Genomic DNA, 18,107 nt, shown 5'->3' on the forward strand with positions numbered 1-18,107 from the left:
CCCAAGCTCATCTGCCAGCTCCCTCATCACCCTGGGGTGGATCCTGTCTGGTCCCATGGATTTATGAACATCCAAGCAGCTCAGCAGTTCTCTGACTGCCTCCTCCTGGATAGCAGGGGGACCATTCTGCTCCCGGACACCATTTACCAACCCAGGAGAACAGCTGTCCTGAGGATGAGCTGTCTTCCCACTAAAGACTGAGGCAAAGAAGGCACCAAGCACCTCCACTTTCTCCTCATCTGCAGCTATTAAGTTCCCTCCCACATCTAATAAAGAACAAAGGTTGGTCTTACCCTTCCTTTTCCTATTAATTTATTTGTAAAAACATTTTTTATTATCCTTTACAAATGTTGCCAAACTTAGTTCAAACTGAGCTTTGGCCTCCCTAATTTTTTTCCTACATGCCCTAGCAACCCCCATAAATACTTCCTGAGAGACCTGACCCTCCTTCCAAAGACGATACATCCTCCTTTCATTCCTAAGTTCCTTCAAAACCTCATTGCCCACCCAGGCTGGACATTTGCCTGGCTGAATTTTGACACACAGGGACAGTCTGTTCTGTGCCCACAAGATCTCTGTTTCCCACCCACCTTTCCTGGACTCCTTTGGTTTTAAGAACTGCTTCCCAAGGAACTCTGAATAAGTCTCCTAAATAGGCCAAAGTCTGCCCTCTGTAAGTCCAATGTAAAAGTCTTATTGATGTTCCTCCTGATTTCCCCAAACACTGAGAACTCTATAATTTCATGATCACTATGCCCCAAGCAGCCTCCAACCACCACATCTCCCACCAGCCCATCTCTATTTACAAACAACAGCTCTATTTGCAAACAACAGCTCTGACATAGTCCCTCCCCTTATCTGAGCAAGCTTCTTAAAAAGCCCTGCTTTTACAAACAGGGCTTTCACAACAGAGACTAAAAACCTTTATGAAATAAGTGTCAGAATTTGTGCTTCATTTACAGAATTCTTCTTATGTTCCTCACATGGCAATCACTCCTCCCAGGAATTTCCTCTGGCTAAGAGATGGGCACCTCAGTGTCAGAGAGAACTTACGGAACAATAGCCTCCTGGATATTTCCCCAGATCTGCTTGCCAGCCATGACTATGGTGAGCTGTGTCGTCAGTTCTATCAAACAGCCTGCAGGATCACACTGGAGGAGACAAACTGAGTGTCAATGGACATGGATAATGGGCATCACCCAGATAAACTGTATACTACTGCTGTATAAATGCAAGAGAGGAGACCTTAAAACTTGTAAGGACAATACTTAATTTCCACATGGACTGCCAGCTAAGCCACTCTCTCAGGAAGGGCTTTAAGTGTTTCAAGTGTGAGACAAAACACACACCAAAACAGAGCAACCATATGAAGACAGAGTAATTCAGAGATGCTTCAACAGGATCTGTGTGCAGCATACACCCCTCGGGCAAGGTTAATCTCTTGCACTCAATGAGCTCTCAGCACCAGATTTTTTTTTTTTTTAAGACCCATGTTGAGAAGCACTGGGATTTCAGGAGAACTGGGACCAAGAAAAGCATTATGATTTTTCATTCTTGTGACTGACAGATTTTCACTCCTGGTGTTGCCCTGGATAGCAGCAGCAGGAAGAATCATTGGACTTTTTAAACTTCAGCATCAGCTTTAGGATAGCCAGCTAAGGTCCAGCTCAGTTCAGACCAAGCCTGCAGCTGGAAATTTATGACAGTGCAGACTGAAGGGAACAATTAATTAACCTTAATTAAGAAAATCTTACCTCTTCATTTCGCCAGCGATTAAACATGTACGTGTAGGCACCTGGGTAACCAACAAACTTCCCTTTGAAGAAGGCCACATAGAAGCAGGATGAATAGTAGTTGACAAACTGGAACAAAAACATTTTCATAGTGAGCCTGTTCTCATACTCCATATGAGTTCTGGGGATCTCTGTGAAATGAGAAAACAATAATTTTATGTTCCTTTATTCCATTTAAAAGGATACAGATTCACAAATATTCATCATGCACAGTGGTCTTAAATGAAAAAAAAAAAAAGAAAATAAGAACACCTACAAACACGTCAGCAGATGGAGTTTCTGCTTTCAGACACCCTACCCTTACTTTACAATGCAACATTTGATGCAGGCAAAGGACATTCATATCTAAAACCTCTATAAAATTTAATTTCTGCTTCTTTGTCCTGTCCATTAGCACTTGTCCATCCCCAAATGTTACACTATTTTAGGAGATCTGAGATGAATCTCAAACAGTAACTAGAAGCATCTCCTGTAGCATGAAGATTTCACCATTGGCAACGCACAATTATTTTTTTTCTTTGTGGTAGAGAAGTATGTTACAATATTTTTTCCCCAACATACTGTACGTGCATATCATTAAAATCAGCAGAAGCTGCATGGCCCATGTGCCTCTGAAAGACAAGGCTCATGAAGGGCAGAAGAACTGGGGCATCTTGAAGCTTCTGTAAATCACCAAACCTTTGCTTAGGGTTTTGCTGCCTTTTGCTGCTCACTGTCTTTCACATTTGAAGGCAGCAGGAAGGCCTAAGCATATTATTGTCAAATGTCCTGTAAAATGATAACATATAACCAATTCAAGTTGGGAAGTAGCATATGAAAATACACCACAAACATTCAAGTTCTTCTGAATTGGTGAGCACCTGGCAGATGTGTTGAACTCATCTGCCTTATTGTAAAGTTGTTTCATATAACTGAGTAAACTGTTTCCAAGCTTGGTGTAAGTTTGCATGCCAGAAGAACACGAGGTATTTACTGGGAACCTGACATCAGAGTGTAGGACAGAGGAGGCAGCTCTCAGGTGAGGCAGTCTGCCTAGCTTGCAGCTCCCTAAAGTATTTTTATTTTCAGTGAGTTGTTAAAATATTGATGTATGTTCAGAGCAACCAGAGGCAGGTTATACCTGCTTGTCTGAACACCAAATCTGGCCTAACCATTTCAAGGAGCTCAGGAGTGAATAAAGTCTGGGCAGACACTTCTGACAGCCTAGACCACCCGAGGGGGGCAGCAGTCCTCCCCACACCAGTGACCTGTTATGCTCCCCCCCTGTAACCCACAGACCCAGGTAGTGCTGCCACTTGAGAAATTATTCATCCACACCTGCAATTCAGCAAAATAACACTGCTGAGCCTTCATACTTACAATTCTTGCTCCTCAAGAAAGAAAGACTGAAAAAATTATGATTTTCTGTTTGTTTCTGTGTTTGTTAAGGGCAATTTTAGCTACTACTTGCTCTGTTTCAGTTTGGTCTGATAAGAGAGATAAGCAATACAGATCACAGAGATGGTCCATGGTAAATGAAAATAAACCAAATGCAACATCTCTTTAAGATTCTGCAAGGAACACCTTTCAACTCTTGATTCAAATTGATTGCAAGAGCTCACGAAAAAAAGATCACCCAACTGTTTTTATGACAAGTGCACAAACTGCAAGCACCTAATATTTTCAGCTCCCCTCCCCAAACTGAATATATTCTGCAATTATTTCTTTCTATTAAATACCTTCAGGGATTTCTATCTCTAAATCATTAAGAACATACAAAATGAAACAATTTTGTTTTAAAGAAATGTCTAAGAAGGATTTTCAGGAATGGTATTTCCAGCCTGCAAGCAGAAGTCAAACATAAAATACACTACAAAAGTAGGCACTCTTTCTGGGCCTCCAGCTCTGCAGCGTGGGTACTGCTATCAATAGCTACTGCCACAATAACTCATCTTGGGCACAGTTTCTCATCCTGCTCAAACTCTGCCTTCCATCTTTGTAACTCCAAATCTTTAGCCAGAGCTAAAGGAAACAACACTCAGAAAAACATGGAAAATGTACTATCCCATCCCATCTTTTCCCCCAGACTAAGAGTCATGATTATTTAGTCTTTTTTTCTTGTAAAGATAGCTGTGATTTATTTTTTCAGATATATTTGCAGGATTTCTAATTAAAATACTGCTAGTTCAAGACAGTCTGTGATCTTGCTTTGATGATTCAAGATGATTTTTAACTATGTTCACGTCTGTGATTGTCTCTGTAAACTAGCTTTAATATAAACAAGCACTATATGAGGAGAAACTAGGTTATGAGAACTACTGAAATGCAGGGAAAATGTTCAGTATGGCTGTGGATCTCCTGAGTCAGTGCTGCAAGCTACTATGAGCTATAGGACTCCCACTATGCCTGAGTTGAGAACAGGCATGAATTTTCAACGATTCCTTCCAGGTTTTGCCTTCAAGTCCCCCTGCTTACCCATATCAGTAATCCAGATGGCTATTCTCTCATAGAAGAAGTTCAGTATCATGATGATGACAAAATTGAGGCAGGAGGCTGTGACTGAGGTTGCCAGCTGAGGGGTCAGCAAGCCGCTGATGGGCTGCAGGGTCTGCGTGTTCTCCATGAGGCTGGCGAAGGCAGCGTACACCGCAAGGCGGTACACAATCACAGCGATCATGCTGGCTATGATCAGGGACACCTGCAGAAAGGAGGGACATCTGAAATACACCTGCAGCCTAGGATAGCTATACACTACAGCTCTATGCATGCAGCTTTAAAAACAAGATGTATTTTGTAGTTTTTAAATTTTATTCTTTGCGGGTATGAGTTCAGCAGCACTGAAATGCAAAGTACGCAGGCAAAAATACTTTGTTATATGATATACATGGAAACCAACAAAATGATTTTGTTAACATAAGAAAAGCCAACAATCTAACAGCAATATTTGAGAAAGTGCAGAAAAGTATAGACAGGAGATGGAAAGGACAAGTTAGATTAAACTTCCTGCTCTGAAACCCACTCTGCATTCATTGTTGTGAATTCTTTTTTGTTTGCCTTACCACAATTGTTTTGGTATGTCTGTTAACATTGACCAAGTCACAGAAAAAGTTATCCCCATGCTAAAATGTCCGATCAAATTACTAATTAATTCTCAGGTTTCTGTGGTTGAGATGACCCCTGAGGCATTAGAAAGTCTCTTTTTCCCAGCCCCACAACCAAAGAAGAAGTTGAGGTCTGTTGGTTCTGCTTTTCAAGGTTGTTTATTTTCTCTTATCTGTTACATTCTTCCTCTGACCTGCTGAGGTCTGTCCAGCAGGTTGAGTTGTGGCACACTGAACACCCCTGGGGTGCTGTTAGCTTTTTATACTAAGAACTACATGTTTTTACAATATTTACAATATTGTAAATAATTTTTACAAAATTATTTACAATAATTTTCCAATACCTATCACCTATGTTAGACAGTCTGTCTCTACTCTAAACCAATCCAGAAGTGTCACCATCACAGCAGAAGATGGAGGACAAGAAGGAGAAGAAGGAGAAGAAGGACAGGACACACCCAGATTCCTCCACCTTGCTTCTTGAATCCCCATTCTAAATCCCCAAAATTCTACTTTTTCACCCTGTGATAAATTCACTATCATTCTATTCAAACTCTTGTGGCTTGTAACTCCTCACACAAAGCTGGTAATTGTTTCCAAGGGCTAAAATTAAAGGCACAGGTGTCTTTGACTCTGTGCCAAAGTCTCTGAGCCCCCTGCCAGGGTCTTGAGTCCTCCAGGGCAGCAAGAGGAATGTCCTGAGTCCTGACAATTAATGACAGATTTCCAGTGCCCTTTTTTAAAAAAAAATTTATCAGAATTGAAGTGCACTTCAAATGACAGCATGAAATCTGCAGAACAGTAATAAAAGCACATGTTATCATCATGAGTAAAACTAATTTGTGTTAATGTGATGATTAGTAATGAACAGCATCTCAGATACATATCAAAATGATGATTCAAAAAGGTGCTCACCCAGAACAACACTGTGGCTCCTGAGATGCAAAATCGCACAGCCTGGCTAGTTAAAGGCAAATAGGGCTCCATCTCCTGAAAGAGTCAAGTACAGCACAGTTCATGTTATTCCCACATCTTACTCTAACATCATGCAGCACACAGAGCTCTCACCAGCTGTGTGAAAAGTGCTCACATCCAAGGGAAACCATCCAGAACCCTGCCTCTCTCAAATGGCAGACAGAACGTAATTTTGAGTATGCTGGGGGTGGGGTGGGTAGGGCAGGACAAAAAGATCAGGACAGAAGCGGCCATAAAACTGCTACAAGACATTACCTGGAAAGAATGGTTAAACTTTTGCAAAATCAATCAGTAGCTAAAGAAAAGAGACCAACTCCCTGAGATAAGCAGGCCACAACTATTACTGTAATGCTAGGTTAGCTGTCAAGCTCTGAGTCCACAATGGGACTCCAGTTTTAATAATTCTTCATGCTGAGATCCCTTAAAACTTGTCATTTGGATGTACCAGTCAAGACAGTGCTTTTCTCCACTCCATCAATTTTATTAATTTTTTCTGTTGAAGTAATGGCTATGAACGTAGCTGCCAAGCTCTGCTACAGCACCAGGCAACTGGGTGATGCCAGTATCCCCAGACAACACAGGAACAATTCTCAATGCTCACATAGCTTGTGCAACCAATTCCAGTTCCTAAAATATCAGAGTATATGTTCTATGAAAGAATCTTCTCTTTAAGAACCAATGCCAGTGGAAGAAGATATAGTGAAAAATGACCTGAATTTCATAAATCTGTGGGACAAGGCACTGTAGAATGCTTAGACTCCTCTTGAGCAAAGGAGCATTGAGTACTACAGAAACTGCAATCCCAAATGTAATACAGGGAGTAATGTGCAATGACAGAGACTAAGTTTGAATCAAATGCTTCGTTATTTATGTAGATTACAATTCTGTAATTTTATTGTGATCAGCAAACCCAGATTTCCTCTATGATCTAGTAAGATGGTCTAGCACCATGAACAAGTATGTTAATGACAGCCTCAAGAGCAGTGATTTTGGTTTTACTGTACTTAAAACTTTGAATCATGAATAATGATGAAATCATTTTCTGAGTGAAGCACAGCCAGCTGTGGGACACAAAATCACTGTCCTGTACCCACATAACCTTATTGGTTCCTGCAGAATTAACTTATTTGAAAGCACTGGCTTTTCATGTGCTCACTATAGGATGTGCTCTAAGAGAAGGAAATTACTATTACCTGTAGAGGTTAGCCTATAATTAATTGGGTGCTGATAAGGATCACTGATAAACCTTGCTGCAAAAAAGCCTCTGAAAAACCAGGGAGACAGTAAATTGAAATGTCATACTATAAAGGCTTGTATAGCCATTGGATTTTTATGGCAATTGTTAAGGCATACTTAGAAAGTACAAAGGAGAGCAGTATCTCACACTGAGATAAGATTAGCATGTTACAGTCCATTTCTACTTCCTAAATAAAGTTCACAAAACCCTATCACACCTAAGGGATTTGGATCAATTTAGAGAAAGAGAACAATGTTCTCCCTCAGGACAGTGTACAAACACACCCAAGCCTCTGGCTGTGTTCTGGCCCAGGTGACTCACCTCATCAGGCTACAGGTTTTGATCCATGCTGTACACAAACAGCGCTTCCCAGCCAGCCCACTACTGCCTGTCCTAACATGATCACCCTCTCTTGCAGAGCACACAAGGGCCAGCACCTGCCTGCAGGACAGAGCTCCTCTGCTCTTTCCCTCAGCTGCAGCACAGCTGGCAGGGTTTGGGCCCTGTGCAGCCATGGAAGGGTGTCACTGCCATATCTTCTGAAAAATCCCTTTGCCAGGATTTCTTCTCCTGGGAAACTGAGAAGCCTCAGAGAAAAAGGAAAACAACAATGATCTGATTTGCTTCTCCTGTGTTTTGTTGCTTTGGAATGTGGTTTGGACATTGTTTACCAACTGGTGATTGTTTCATTGGTTTCATGTGAATTGTTTTGACTCAATGGCCAATTACAGTCCAGCTGTGTTGGGGCTCTAGAAAGAGTCACGAGTTTTTCATTATTACCTTTTAGCCTTTTGTCTGTATCTTTATTCTTTAGTATAGTTTAGTATAACATTCTTTTATATTCTATAGTATCATAAAATAATAAAATAACTTTCTAAAAACATGGAGTCAGATTCATTCATTCTTCCCAAAAACTACCAGAGAAAGGGGGGGCAGGAGGTTGAGCCTGAGCATACACAGCAATGTAAACCAGCAAATAATTCATAACTGGCAGGCATGTGTTTTCAATTAGTAGAGCTAACTAATGAAACTTGATTTACCTGAACTGTTTTTCTGAACATGCAGAAAGTAATGATTCAGCAGAGCTACACTCTTAAACATAGTGCACTGTTATCAAAGAGGTCTGTGCAAGGTACACAGCACTAGTTACAGCAGCAGAATTAATGCTGTGTATGTATATTTCTCACATGAGAAATAAGATTAGTATATGTACTTCCTAATGATTAAGGAAACGAGCCCTGAAAGACAAGGCTATTGTTTTTAGAACAGACTCTTCTCGCATTCTGGCTAAGGTTCTATTTTTTTTTCTGAAGACTGTGTTATCTAAGTATACTTAGGACTAGCAACAATAAGCTATTTATATGCAATCCTGTGAAAGGGAAAAGATGTTTTAAAAATATATCAAACGGGTGTGGTAGATATTGTGTTGGAATGCAACCAGCTGATCCAGAAATTTGTCAAATAACTCCTACCTAAAATAAATTTAAATGAAAGCAATTAACAACTGAAAATTATATAGAGTGTTTTAACAGAGTTAAGCAGGGTCACTAATTGTATCTTAATTACATTCAAGGGAAAGGACTTTGGCCACCTTCATCCCTCTGGTGTTCCCCAAACAAAGGGGTTGTGTATCAGAAGCTAAACCACAGCTAGACCAACTTATTATCACTTTAGATCACAGTGACTGCTTCTTCATATATTGTGTAGGGATAAGAATGAGTGGTTTTAAAGGCATGAAAGTTTCAGAGACTGCTACCCTGAACTGTGAGAGATGCAGTAAAAAGACATAAAAGTTATAAACTTTACTCTTATTTTCCTAATTTAATAGATCAATTTCCATGTTACAAAACTTTCAGCATACAACTGGATTTGCCCACACGTCGGCATAGTATGTTCATACCTGAGTAACAGGATTTTTCTTCTTTTGGGTACATTTTGCCTCGTACTCAGGCCTCAGCTGGAGCTGTTGCTGTTCCTCTTCAAAATCAACCAAATCCCATTCATATTTCAGTCTTGCTTGCCGCCTCTTCCAAAACTCCAAGAAAAGCGTAACTGCAATTTTCAAATGTTAAAATAGAGTCAAGGAACAAGGGAACAAGTTCATGAACTAAGTTAAACATCTGCACTGGCTTCTTTTCTGTGGTTTATTATTACAGTGTGACTCATTTTTACTGACTACCAACTCTAGTTCACAGATAAGACCACAATATGGATCCAGTGATTTATTGACTAATTGAATTCCAGAAAAGGATGACAAGGAAGATGCCAAGACAAGATATGGGTATCTCCATGGTTATGGTGACCATGTTCAATTAACTACTCTGTGCATGCAAAAAGCAACATGGAATTAAGAAAAGAACCTGATAATTCAACTAATTACTGTGTATAAACTCGTAACACATAAATATTACAACAAATAAGCAGAACAGCTTTCAAGTAATATGATCAAACACTTCTGTTGCTTTTTGATGCTTATTTGATAGCATGGTGTCCTAGGGGGACTTTATGATACTGAACTGTATCCCCATTCATCTGTTTAGCCCAGTGTGGCATTCACATTCTCTGGAAAAATCCCAAGATGTTTCTCCTGGGAAGCTGAGAAACCTCAGAGAAAAATGAAAACAATAATTATCTGATTTGCTTCTTCTGTGTTTTGCTCCTTTGGAATGTGTTTGGAGATTGTTTATCCAACAGGTGATTGTTTCATTGGTTTCTGCTGTGGGTTGTTTTCATTCTTTGGCTAACTGGGGCCAAGCTGTATCAGGACTCTGGAAAGAGTCACAAGTTTTCATTATTATCTTTTTAGCTTTCTGTAAGTACCCTTTCTGTACTCTTTAGTAGAGTTTAGTATAGCATTCTTTAATATAACATAGTATCATAAGTAATAAATTAGCCATCTGAGAACATGGAGTCAGATTCATCATTCCTCCCTGCCATGGGGCACCCTGCAAATACAACAGCGAGAAAGAAGTTTTGTGCCTTTAAAGCTAGATCTGAGAGCAAAGGGGGTTGGAAGGAAAAAGGGTGAAAATTTTTCATGGCTGTATTCAAAAAAAACAGAGATAAGAGCTTCAGCTCTCTCTGTGTCTCACGGGCCGCGCTGTCTGCAGCATGGACAGGGAGCAGGAGAAAGCTCTCCTTGGCTTTTGGTCAGTTTTTTAGCTAGCTCAGGCAGAAAAGTTCCCTGGACTGTGGCTTTTCTTTTTCTTGGAGCTGTTTGAACCTGCTCTGGACAGAAAACCCAGAAAAACACCTGGAGCTCAGGCCTGTGGCCCACTGGGGCCCGGGATGCAGCGTGTCCAGCACAGGAGGGACTGGTAACAGAGCGAGCTGAGCCACAGCCCCTGGAAAGGACTGTCTGAACTTGCCAACTCTTCAGAACAACGAGAGCTTCCATTGTTTAATGTCATTCATTTTTATTCTTGTGAATACTTCGTTTGTTAAACAGTTTTTTTTCCAATTTTCTCAAAGAAGATTTATGCCTCCTGAAGTGGTGGGGGGAGGGGCCACTTGAATTTGCTTTCTAGAGGGACCCCTTTGGAGGTTTCCTCCCAAATTTGCCCTAAACCAGGACACATAGTCATTTTAAAAAAGTGAATGTCTGATGATTTTTATACAATCATCAGAGTTGGGCTGACCTAAGAATTTTTTAAGACATTAGAGGGAATTGATTTCATATATAAACAACTATAAAATTTATAATACTATATAACATCTTGAGAGCTCTTAATAAATTACTTTAAAATGTAAACATTTTGTAATCTGATTGTTCTTATCTGAACTGGGGAAGTTTACTGGCTTAGACAAACACAGGAAAGCTTATCTACTGCAGTTCTAAACTCTTTGGCTGGTACTTCCTGAATGACTAATCCATGTCACACAAATGCTGGTTCTTAGAAACCACGAAAAGTTTAGTAAAACAGCCATACAACAAAAACCTTACTAGATTTTAAATAATAATTCTGTATGAAAGAAGTGAGTGATTAGATCCTCTGATAAAAAATACAGAGGTTTTCTATTAGCACACAAGAATCTTTGTGAATTGATGAAATATCTATATACAAGTTGAACATTTAATGATGACATTTCATACAAACAGTATGAAACAAGAGAATTGTATTTAACGAAATAAGAAGCAATAACTATGCTATCTGGAATTTATAAACCTTCACAGAGTTGAAGAAAAGAACACGTATTCAACACAATGTTCTTAAAAGTCTGAAGAGCTATCATTGGTGTGAAACTATGATTATAGATGTTGTGGTGTTGTGGGTCCCAGGACAAGGTGAGAGATGAGAATTGACTCCCAAGTTCTCAGAAGGCTAATTTATTATTTTATGATATTATATTAGAAGAAATTATATACTAAAACTATACTAAAGAAAGAGAAAGGAGACATCAGAAGGCTGGACAAGAATGAATAATAAAAACCCGTGACTGACCAGAGAGTCTGACACAGTTGGACTCAGATTGGTCATTAAGTAAAAACAATTCACATGCTGGGTAAACAATTCTCCATATCACATTCGAGAGCAACAAAACATGGAGAAGCTGAGGCTTCTCATCTCGCCAGGAGAAGAAATTCTGGCCATGGAATTTTTCAGAAAATATCACAGTGACACATAAGAGGCCAGAAATCCACCTGTTTCTATGTCATCAAAACATACTAGAGTGCATGAAGTTCACTGGAGTAGATCCCTATGAATTTCCTCATCCCAAAAGTACAGCTAATACAGCAGCAGTGACGGACCACCATCCATCCAGTGAAAGGGCACAAAACTCCCCACTCCCTCACTGGGACACTGATGATGTGAAGGGCTGAGCAGAGAGGACTCTTACATGGGCTGCATAAGGTTGGACCCCTCTAGTTACCAAGGAAAGAATCAAATGTTAGCAGTTAATAGTACACAATGCTTATGTTATTCTTATGGCATCCTAGATGCCTGCTTGGGTTTTTTTTAAGTCTTAATTCCTCTGTAACTTTAAATTGTTTTCACTCATTCATCACTTCTGCATCTGAGGCAGGATACTAATGTCCAGCTAGCATTCCCCTTCTTCCCACTTCCAGTGTCCCTAAGCAGCTTGGCCAAGATCTCCTTATTGCTTGACATAAAATTGATCAAATGTACTCACCCCATATACCCATGAAAATGGCAAAAAAAAGCGTTGCCACGTTGTCAAACAAATGGGAATACTGCAAGAGAATAGCCAGGAACAGGTCAGTACCAAGACAGTTTTCAGGATGAACAAAAAGGAGCAGTGGCTGCAGAACCAGATACAGACCTGTGAGGACTCACAGGTGGTGTTTAGTCTCCAGTATTCACAGTCTCGGTCACAAAGTGGGCACATGATGATCTCTCCTCCAATTGCAGGGTCACAGATTTCTTTGCTAAGCAGGAAAACATTGTAAAGTATCTGTTTCCACAGCATCTTAAAAGCTGTTATATGAAAGTTATTTTAAAAAATGAATAGGAGCTTAATTTGTTCAAAGCTCAACATTTGCAGCTTTACAGCAAAAATGCCACATCTTGTCGCATTCACTGGTATTAACCAGTGGCTGGTCAGGGCAACCCAAGAATGAAGAAGCTGCTAAAAGGAGTAGAATTAATAATTCCCTTGATATGGGCTTTTTGGCCCTACTAGAAATGAATCAGGAGTCTGTCAGGAGCTGTACTGTACATGCACTGCTTTCAGGCAAGATACAAACCATGTTATTTCTCATCAGGTTAGCAATGTCATCAAAACACCTTTTCTAAAAGCAGAGAGACCACTTCAGCTTTGATATCTGCAGCAAAATTTCCTACGTCAATTTAATGACAGTGGGTAAAATCTAGAATTCTATGACAGTCCTTTGGTATCCAGAGAAATCTCAATATGTATAACAGTATTCCCAGATGAATTCTTAACCTAGCTAAAATACAAGTCTCAAAATTACATTATTAATCAGAATAGATGAGAATTTTAACTTGTTAGTCATCTTTTATAGTTAAAACTCAATATTTTATAGAAACCTTCTTACAGAAAACATTAAGCAACGAGAAGCCAACCCTCTTTTCCCCTCCCCACCCCCAATACCTGAATACAATAAATCTTTGGACTTCTGATAAAAGAAATACTAAGCTTACTTAAAAAAAACACCACATTGTGGCTTCTAAGATACTGGATCCCTTTTTGATGGGAGAACACTGCTGATCTGTTTTACTCATGCTTTTGGTTAGTACAAATGATGCCCTACACAAAAAGGTCAGACTGCTCTGCAAGACAGATTAAATAGACAAGCTTAAGGCAACATAAACACTCAAACAATTTTGAGAGATCTAAGGGGCACTCTCAGGACTTCATAGATTGCAGCTTCTCCAATGCAGAAAGCTATGGCTAACAAAATATTGCTTTTCACCTACAAGCTGAATCTTACTAATTGATAGTCACAAGTTCTGCATTAGTGGTTCACCACCTTTACAGTCAATAAAGACAGCTGAAGAACAAATTTGTCTGCTCTGACAAGCTTTAAAAGCTTGTTACCTGTCGAGTAACAGCAAGAATAAATTTTTTTGGCAAGAATAAAATTTTCACATTGCTTAGCTTTTGCCCAGGAGATTTTCAATGTTATACTTACCTGCTCATATTTTCATCCATTGTAAACAAGCCATAAAGAAAACAGATTAAGCCAACAACTGCTGCAAGGAATAACATCTCAGTGTAAAATCCCAGCCAGGCAAAATAGATTCCAATCTTCTCACCATAGTACTTTCTGAATTAAAAAAAAAAAAAAAAAGGCAATTAACAATGTCTTTTCTACAGAATAGTGTAGGTGAAGATTTACTTTCTGATTTTTCCAAGGAGTTACACAAATGAAACAGCACAACAGTTCTGACCATATGGTTAAAATAAATAGGTAATCCACAGAAATACAACCACTTGTGTTACAAACAAGGAACTGTAACCTGTGAACAAAGCAACATCCTGTTGTATCACATCAGCTGAATCAAAGAAGTCTTAAGTGAGTGTAAATTTGGGGTTAGAACTAAAAATAAAGTTTCCAAACTGATTTTATCAGTATTTTTTCAAGTACCTGTTGAAATTTCAACATTTGAAATAAACCTTTAACATTTTTTTGCAGAGACTGATTAAAAAATCTGAGGTAATCTATGTATATGTTTCTTTAACAGCTGAATTATCTGTAATATACCCAAGCCCAGTAGGGCTGGCTAGATGGAAAGAAGCTTGATTTCAGATAAAGCATTTTGCCACTTCTCAGTAGAAAGCTCTGTCATGTCCTCCCAGGACATAGTGCCCAATTAATACCCAGCTCTGACTGGATCTTAAAAGAGGCAAAGATTTCCTGATGCTTTAATTTTAGCTTTTATATTTTTCAGGGCCGCTTTAGTGTGTAGCTCTGAGCTTCATATTAAGCAATGATAAGTGTTCTTCACAGAGTAGGGAGATAAAACAGTTCTTTTCTAGCTAGGGACCAAGGACAGCCTATACAAGTTTCAGGCCCAAGAGCACAAACAAGGTGAGCTGAAGAGTGAAAACAAGAAGGATGGGACTTCATAGCATAAAGCTATAACTGGACAAATAACTCCCATATGCTAACGGACCAGAACTTATAAAAGTGAGAGACCCTGAGCCCGGTCATTCATTTTATGACCATTTTGGTTCCTCTTGGGTGTAGCCCTGGCTGGGCTCTTGTCCTGCCCAAGGTGGATCCACTGAAGCTTTTTAATAACCCCGACTTTAACTCTGTGTAGCCCCTGTTCCAAGGCATCATTCCTAGCAGGATCAAGCTACAGATGAATATACACTGTATTAAACTTTTTAACAAACACCTACTTTAACTCTGTGTAGCCCCTGCTCCAGGTCAGCCTTCCCAAGGCATCATTCCTAACAAGATGCAGCTGCAGATGAATACAGACTGCATGACAGTGAAAAGCAAGAGCACCCAACAAGCCCCAGGCAGTATCTCACCTGATAAGGACCAAAGGCTGCTCTTTGTAGAAGCGCAGGAAGCGGGCCCACTCCATGTAGAGCGTGTACCTCTCGCTGTCACAGTTGGGGTCGCTGGCCTTCTTCCAGTACTGGCACTGGGAGCAAAGCAGAGCAAGGGGAAAACACCTCATTGTCACTCTTGCACTGAGAATGACACAGGAACAGGCAGGAGGCAGGATTGTAGAGAGAGCAAAGAAGCTTTATTCAAGAGAACCACGCAGTTTTTATAGAGTGACACGATACATTCTATTTGACAGGCTAATGTGAAAAAAGCATAGTTTATGATTGGCTTTTTGCAAATATTGAATATTATATGTGTTGTGTTAGAAAGCTGTGCTGTATTAATTCTCTTAAGTAGTGTGTTAAATATAGTTTTAGGTTATAACATAATGTTAAAATAGAAACTATGCTATGTAGGATACTTTAAAAAAGAGAGGACTCCCACCAGATAGCAGCCACAGGACACCTCCATCTTTCAGAGAAAGAGAATTTATTGCTCCATTATCAGAAGAAACAAACTTCTTCCTGCCTCGCTCAGCCATGAGGATGCAAGTTAGGATTAAGAGGAAGGAGCTGACACTGAGCAGACAGAATCCTGTGTTTGAATGGAATTGATGCATCATGTATGAGGTGTATGAATATGCAACAGGCTACTGGTTTTAAGGGTTAATCCTCTGCTAACATGTGCCCTTAGGGCTCATTTTGCCCAGAAAGAGATACCTGGACCATCCGTAACTCTTTGTGCTTATTGTCTCATATTGTCCTAATCCAAATTGTTCAAATTTTTATTACTCGAATTATATTAGTATTTTTATAACCATTTAATTACTATTAAACTATTATACAACAAAAATTTTGGAATGTCATCACTTTCCTAGAAATTAAACAGTATAAAATAACCACAGTTTCTGACAGCTTTTGCAATTTTCTTTTGTGCCACAGAGCTCCACTTCTAGAAATACCTAGCTTTGTCAACTATTCACTTTGTGGTCTTGGTTTTCCTTTTTTCTGAATGTCTCTCAATCACAAAGAAAAGCATGAAAATTGGTTTCTAAATAGGAAGCAACCAATAAAAGTTTAAGCAACCTAAAGTTTGCATTTTGAAAATATTCTGAAAGATTAAATAATTATTTTTAGACAAAGATTTTTGAGTCTGTCTCATAAGTGTTAGAATTTTTTCATAAGGTTTCTTAGCATTTAAAGTTGGTTGTAATTGTATAGAAGAGATTCTTGCTTTTTACTGTCTGTGGTTTTGGTAATTCCAACAGTATAAAGTGCCTCCCAGCCTAGACTAACATTCTAGATCCTAATCAGCCAAACTTTCCTCCTGAAAACCTAAGGAATGTCCATTCACTCAATTATTTTTTTTCTAAGGAAAAGAAAATATTTTCAAACATTTTAAAATATAAATCTATATACGGTATTTAAATATGTCTTATGGTAGAATTCAGAGTAAGTTCACTAAAGCATAGTGACATCTGAAATAACCTTTAAAAACACAGAGAGAATTTAAGATTTAAGTTAAAAATCAAACACAACACTTAGGAGGAAAAAATTTTAAAGCAAAAAACTAATGTAAAACACTGTAACCCATCTCTCTCTTGTTTTCTCCATGGACTAAATCCAGACATGTCATATTAAAAACTGACCTTACAACAAAACTAAACATAGTATTTACTATCCTTACCACATTTCTGTAGCCAAGGGTCACTGGGAGATGGACAAGTCACCACCTCACACTGAACTGGAAGGTTCAGGCAACTTATCTGACTTCAGTCCCAAAATGGTATGATCCCAAGAGTTCTTCTCTAACTGCAAGTAGTGTGCACAACTGTGTAACTACAGTGTGTGTGTGTGCACACCCTGTGCACACACACTGCTGAATGTATGCATCTGCAGAGATAATTCATTCCTTGTTATAATCTAAGGTACTGCTGCGTGGTCCGTGCCATCAGCATTACAGGAATATGATGGAGTAAGTCTCTAAAGAAATGATGTGACTGACACAGATTCTAAAAGCTCATCTGTAGGAAGAAACATTTCAGCACACAAAATTCAAATAGTAGGGCTGACAGCTATGTCTTGTGTGTTATAAAACAGAATCAATTACTGGGACAAATTGAAAGGTTTGAGTATATTTTCGTATCTCCTGGAACAGCAAATGTCACAGCAGGTGAAAGAGTGCAAACACTGGGAAATGCTCAAGGGAGCAGAAAGCTGAAATACTTACATCATGAAGAGGATATGCAGCTGTATAGGTGCCATTGTTTAGCAGTCTCTTAATCCCAAATTTTTTCTTCCCTTCTTCTGTTCCATAAGGGCAACGTGTGAGAATATAATTAACCTGAGATTCAAGAATGAGAATTTGAGACCTTTCCTATTTTAAGGCCATTAAACAGAAACTATCATAGATGTGCACTGTGTATAATCTGCAGGAACAACATGCAAAAGCAAAAGGTATTTCTTCAGAAGGCCTTATCTCATGTAAGAATACTGGGGGCACAGTTGCCTTGTAGACATCCAGAAAATCAGTTCCAACAACTATTCTATATTTCTAAGCAAGATGCACAGGTACCCAGACCTCTCTGTATTTACCTCACTTACCACGGCTTCTGTAATCACTCCTTCCTTACATGACTATTCTGATGGGGCCGTGTAAACGTACCAGGAACCAGAAGTAGCCAAATTCCCATACTTACTATTCTGTTTCTCATGGATGGTGAGAAGAAAGTGCTCTCATCATTAATGAGGTACAGCTCCTGCTTGTCCTTGCTGAATGGTGCTGTGAAATAATCCGGTTCAGGGTGCATCACCTTCTCAGGCAGCCTCAGTGGGAAAAGCATACAGTCCAGGGGGTTCTCCACCATGGAGGGAATGTCATTTTCCCTGATGGGAACTTTAATGTTTAGCACTTCTGCATATGTGATCAGAACCTCCCATGGAGCATGGATCTTCACAAAAAAAATCTTGCCATCTTCAGACTCCTGCTCCAGAAAAGTTAAATCAGACATTAGACCAAACTGTGTTTTATTG

At 39.4% G+C, this 18,107-nt stretch overlaps 1 protein-coding gene across 2 annotated transcripts in view; it reads right to left on the reverse strand.

Moving 5' to 3' along the window:
• ANO5 (anoctamin 5) overlaps positions 1 to 18,107 on the reverse strand; it is a 60,747-nt gene that overhangs the window by 10,191 nt on the left and 32,449 nt on the right. For both annotated transcript variants that reach the window (XM_084208761.1, XM_084208760.1), the window contains 11 exons: positions 17,774 to 18,058; positions 17,305 to 17,418; positions 15,054 to 15,169; positions 13,702 to 13,836; positions 12,369 to 12,474; positions 12,219 to 12,279; positions 8,986 to 9,137; positions 5,789 to 5,863; positions 4,248 to 4,470; positions 1,755 to 1,924; positions 1,054 to 1,151 (listed from right to left, as the gene is read on the reverse strand). In XM_084208761.1, the coding sequence (XP_084064887.1) occupies positions 1,054 to 1,151; positions 1,755 to 1,924; positions 4,248 to 4,470; positions 5,789 to 5,863; positions 8,986 to 9,137; positions 12,219 to 12,279; positions 12,369 to 12,474; positions 13,702 to 13,836; positions 15,054 to 15,169; positions 17,305 to 17,418; positions 17,774 to 18,058 (1,535 nt within the window). The remainder of the gene's footprint in view (positions 1 to 1,053; positions 1,152 to 1,754; positions 1,925 to 4,247; positions 4,471 to 5,788; positions 5,864 to 8,985; positions 9,138 to 12,218; positions 12,280 to 12,368; positions 12,475 to 13,701; positions 13,837 to 15,053; positions 15,170 to 17,304; positions 17,419 to 17,773; positions 18,059 to 18,107) is intronic.

This window comes from Fringilla coelebs (genome assembly GCF_963513975.1).
Source record: "Fringilla coelebs genome assembly, chromosome: 6".
Lineage (NCBI taxonomy): Eukaryota > Metazoa > Chordata > Aves > Passeriformes > Fringillidae > Fringilla > Fringilla coelebs.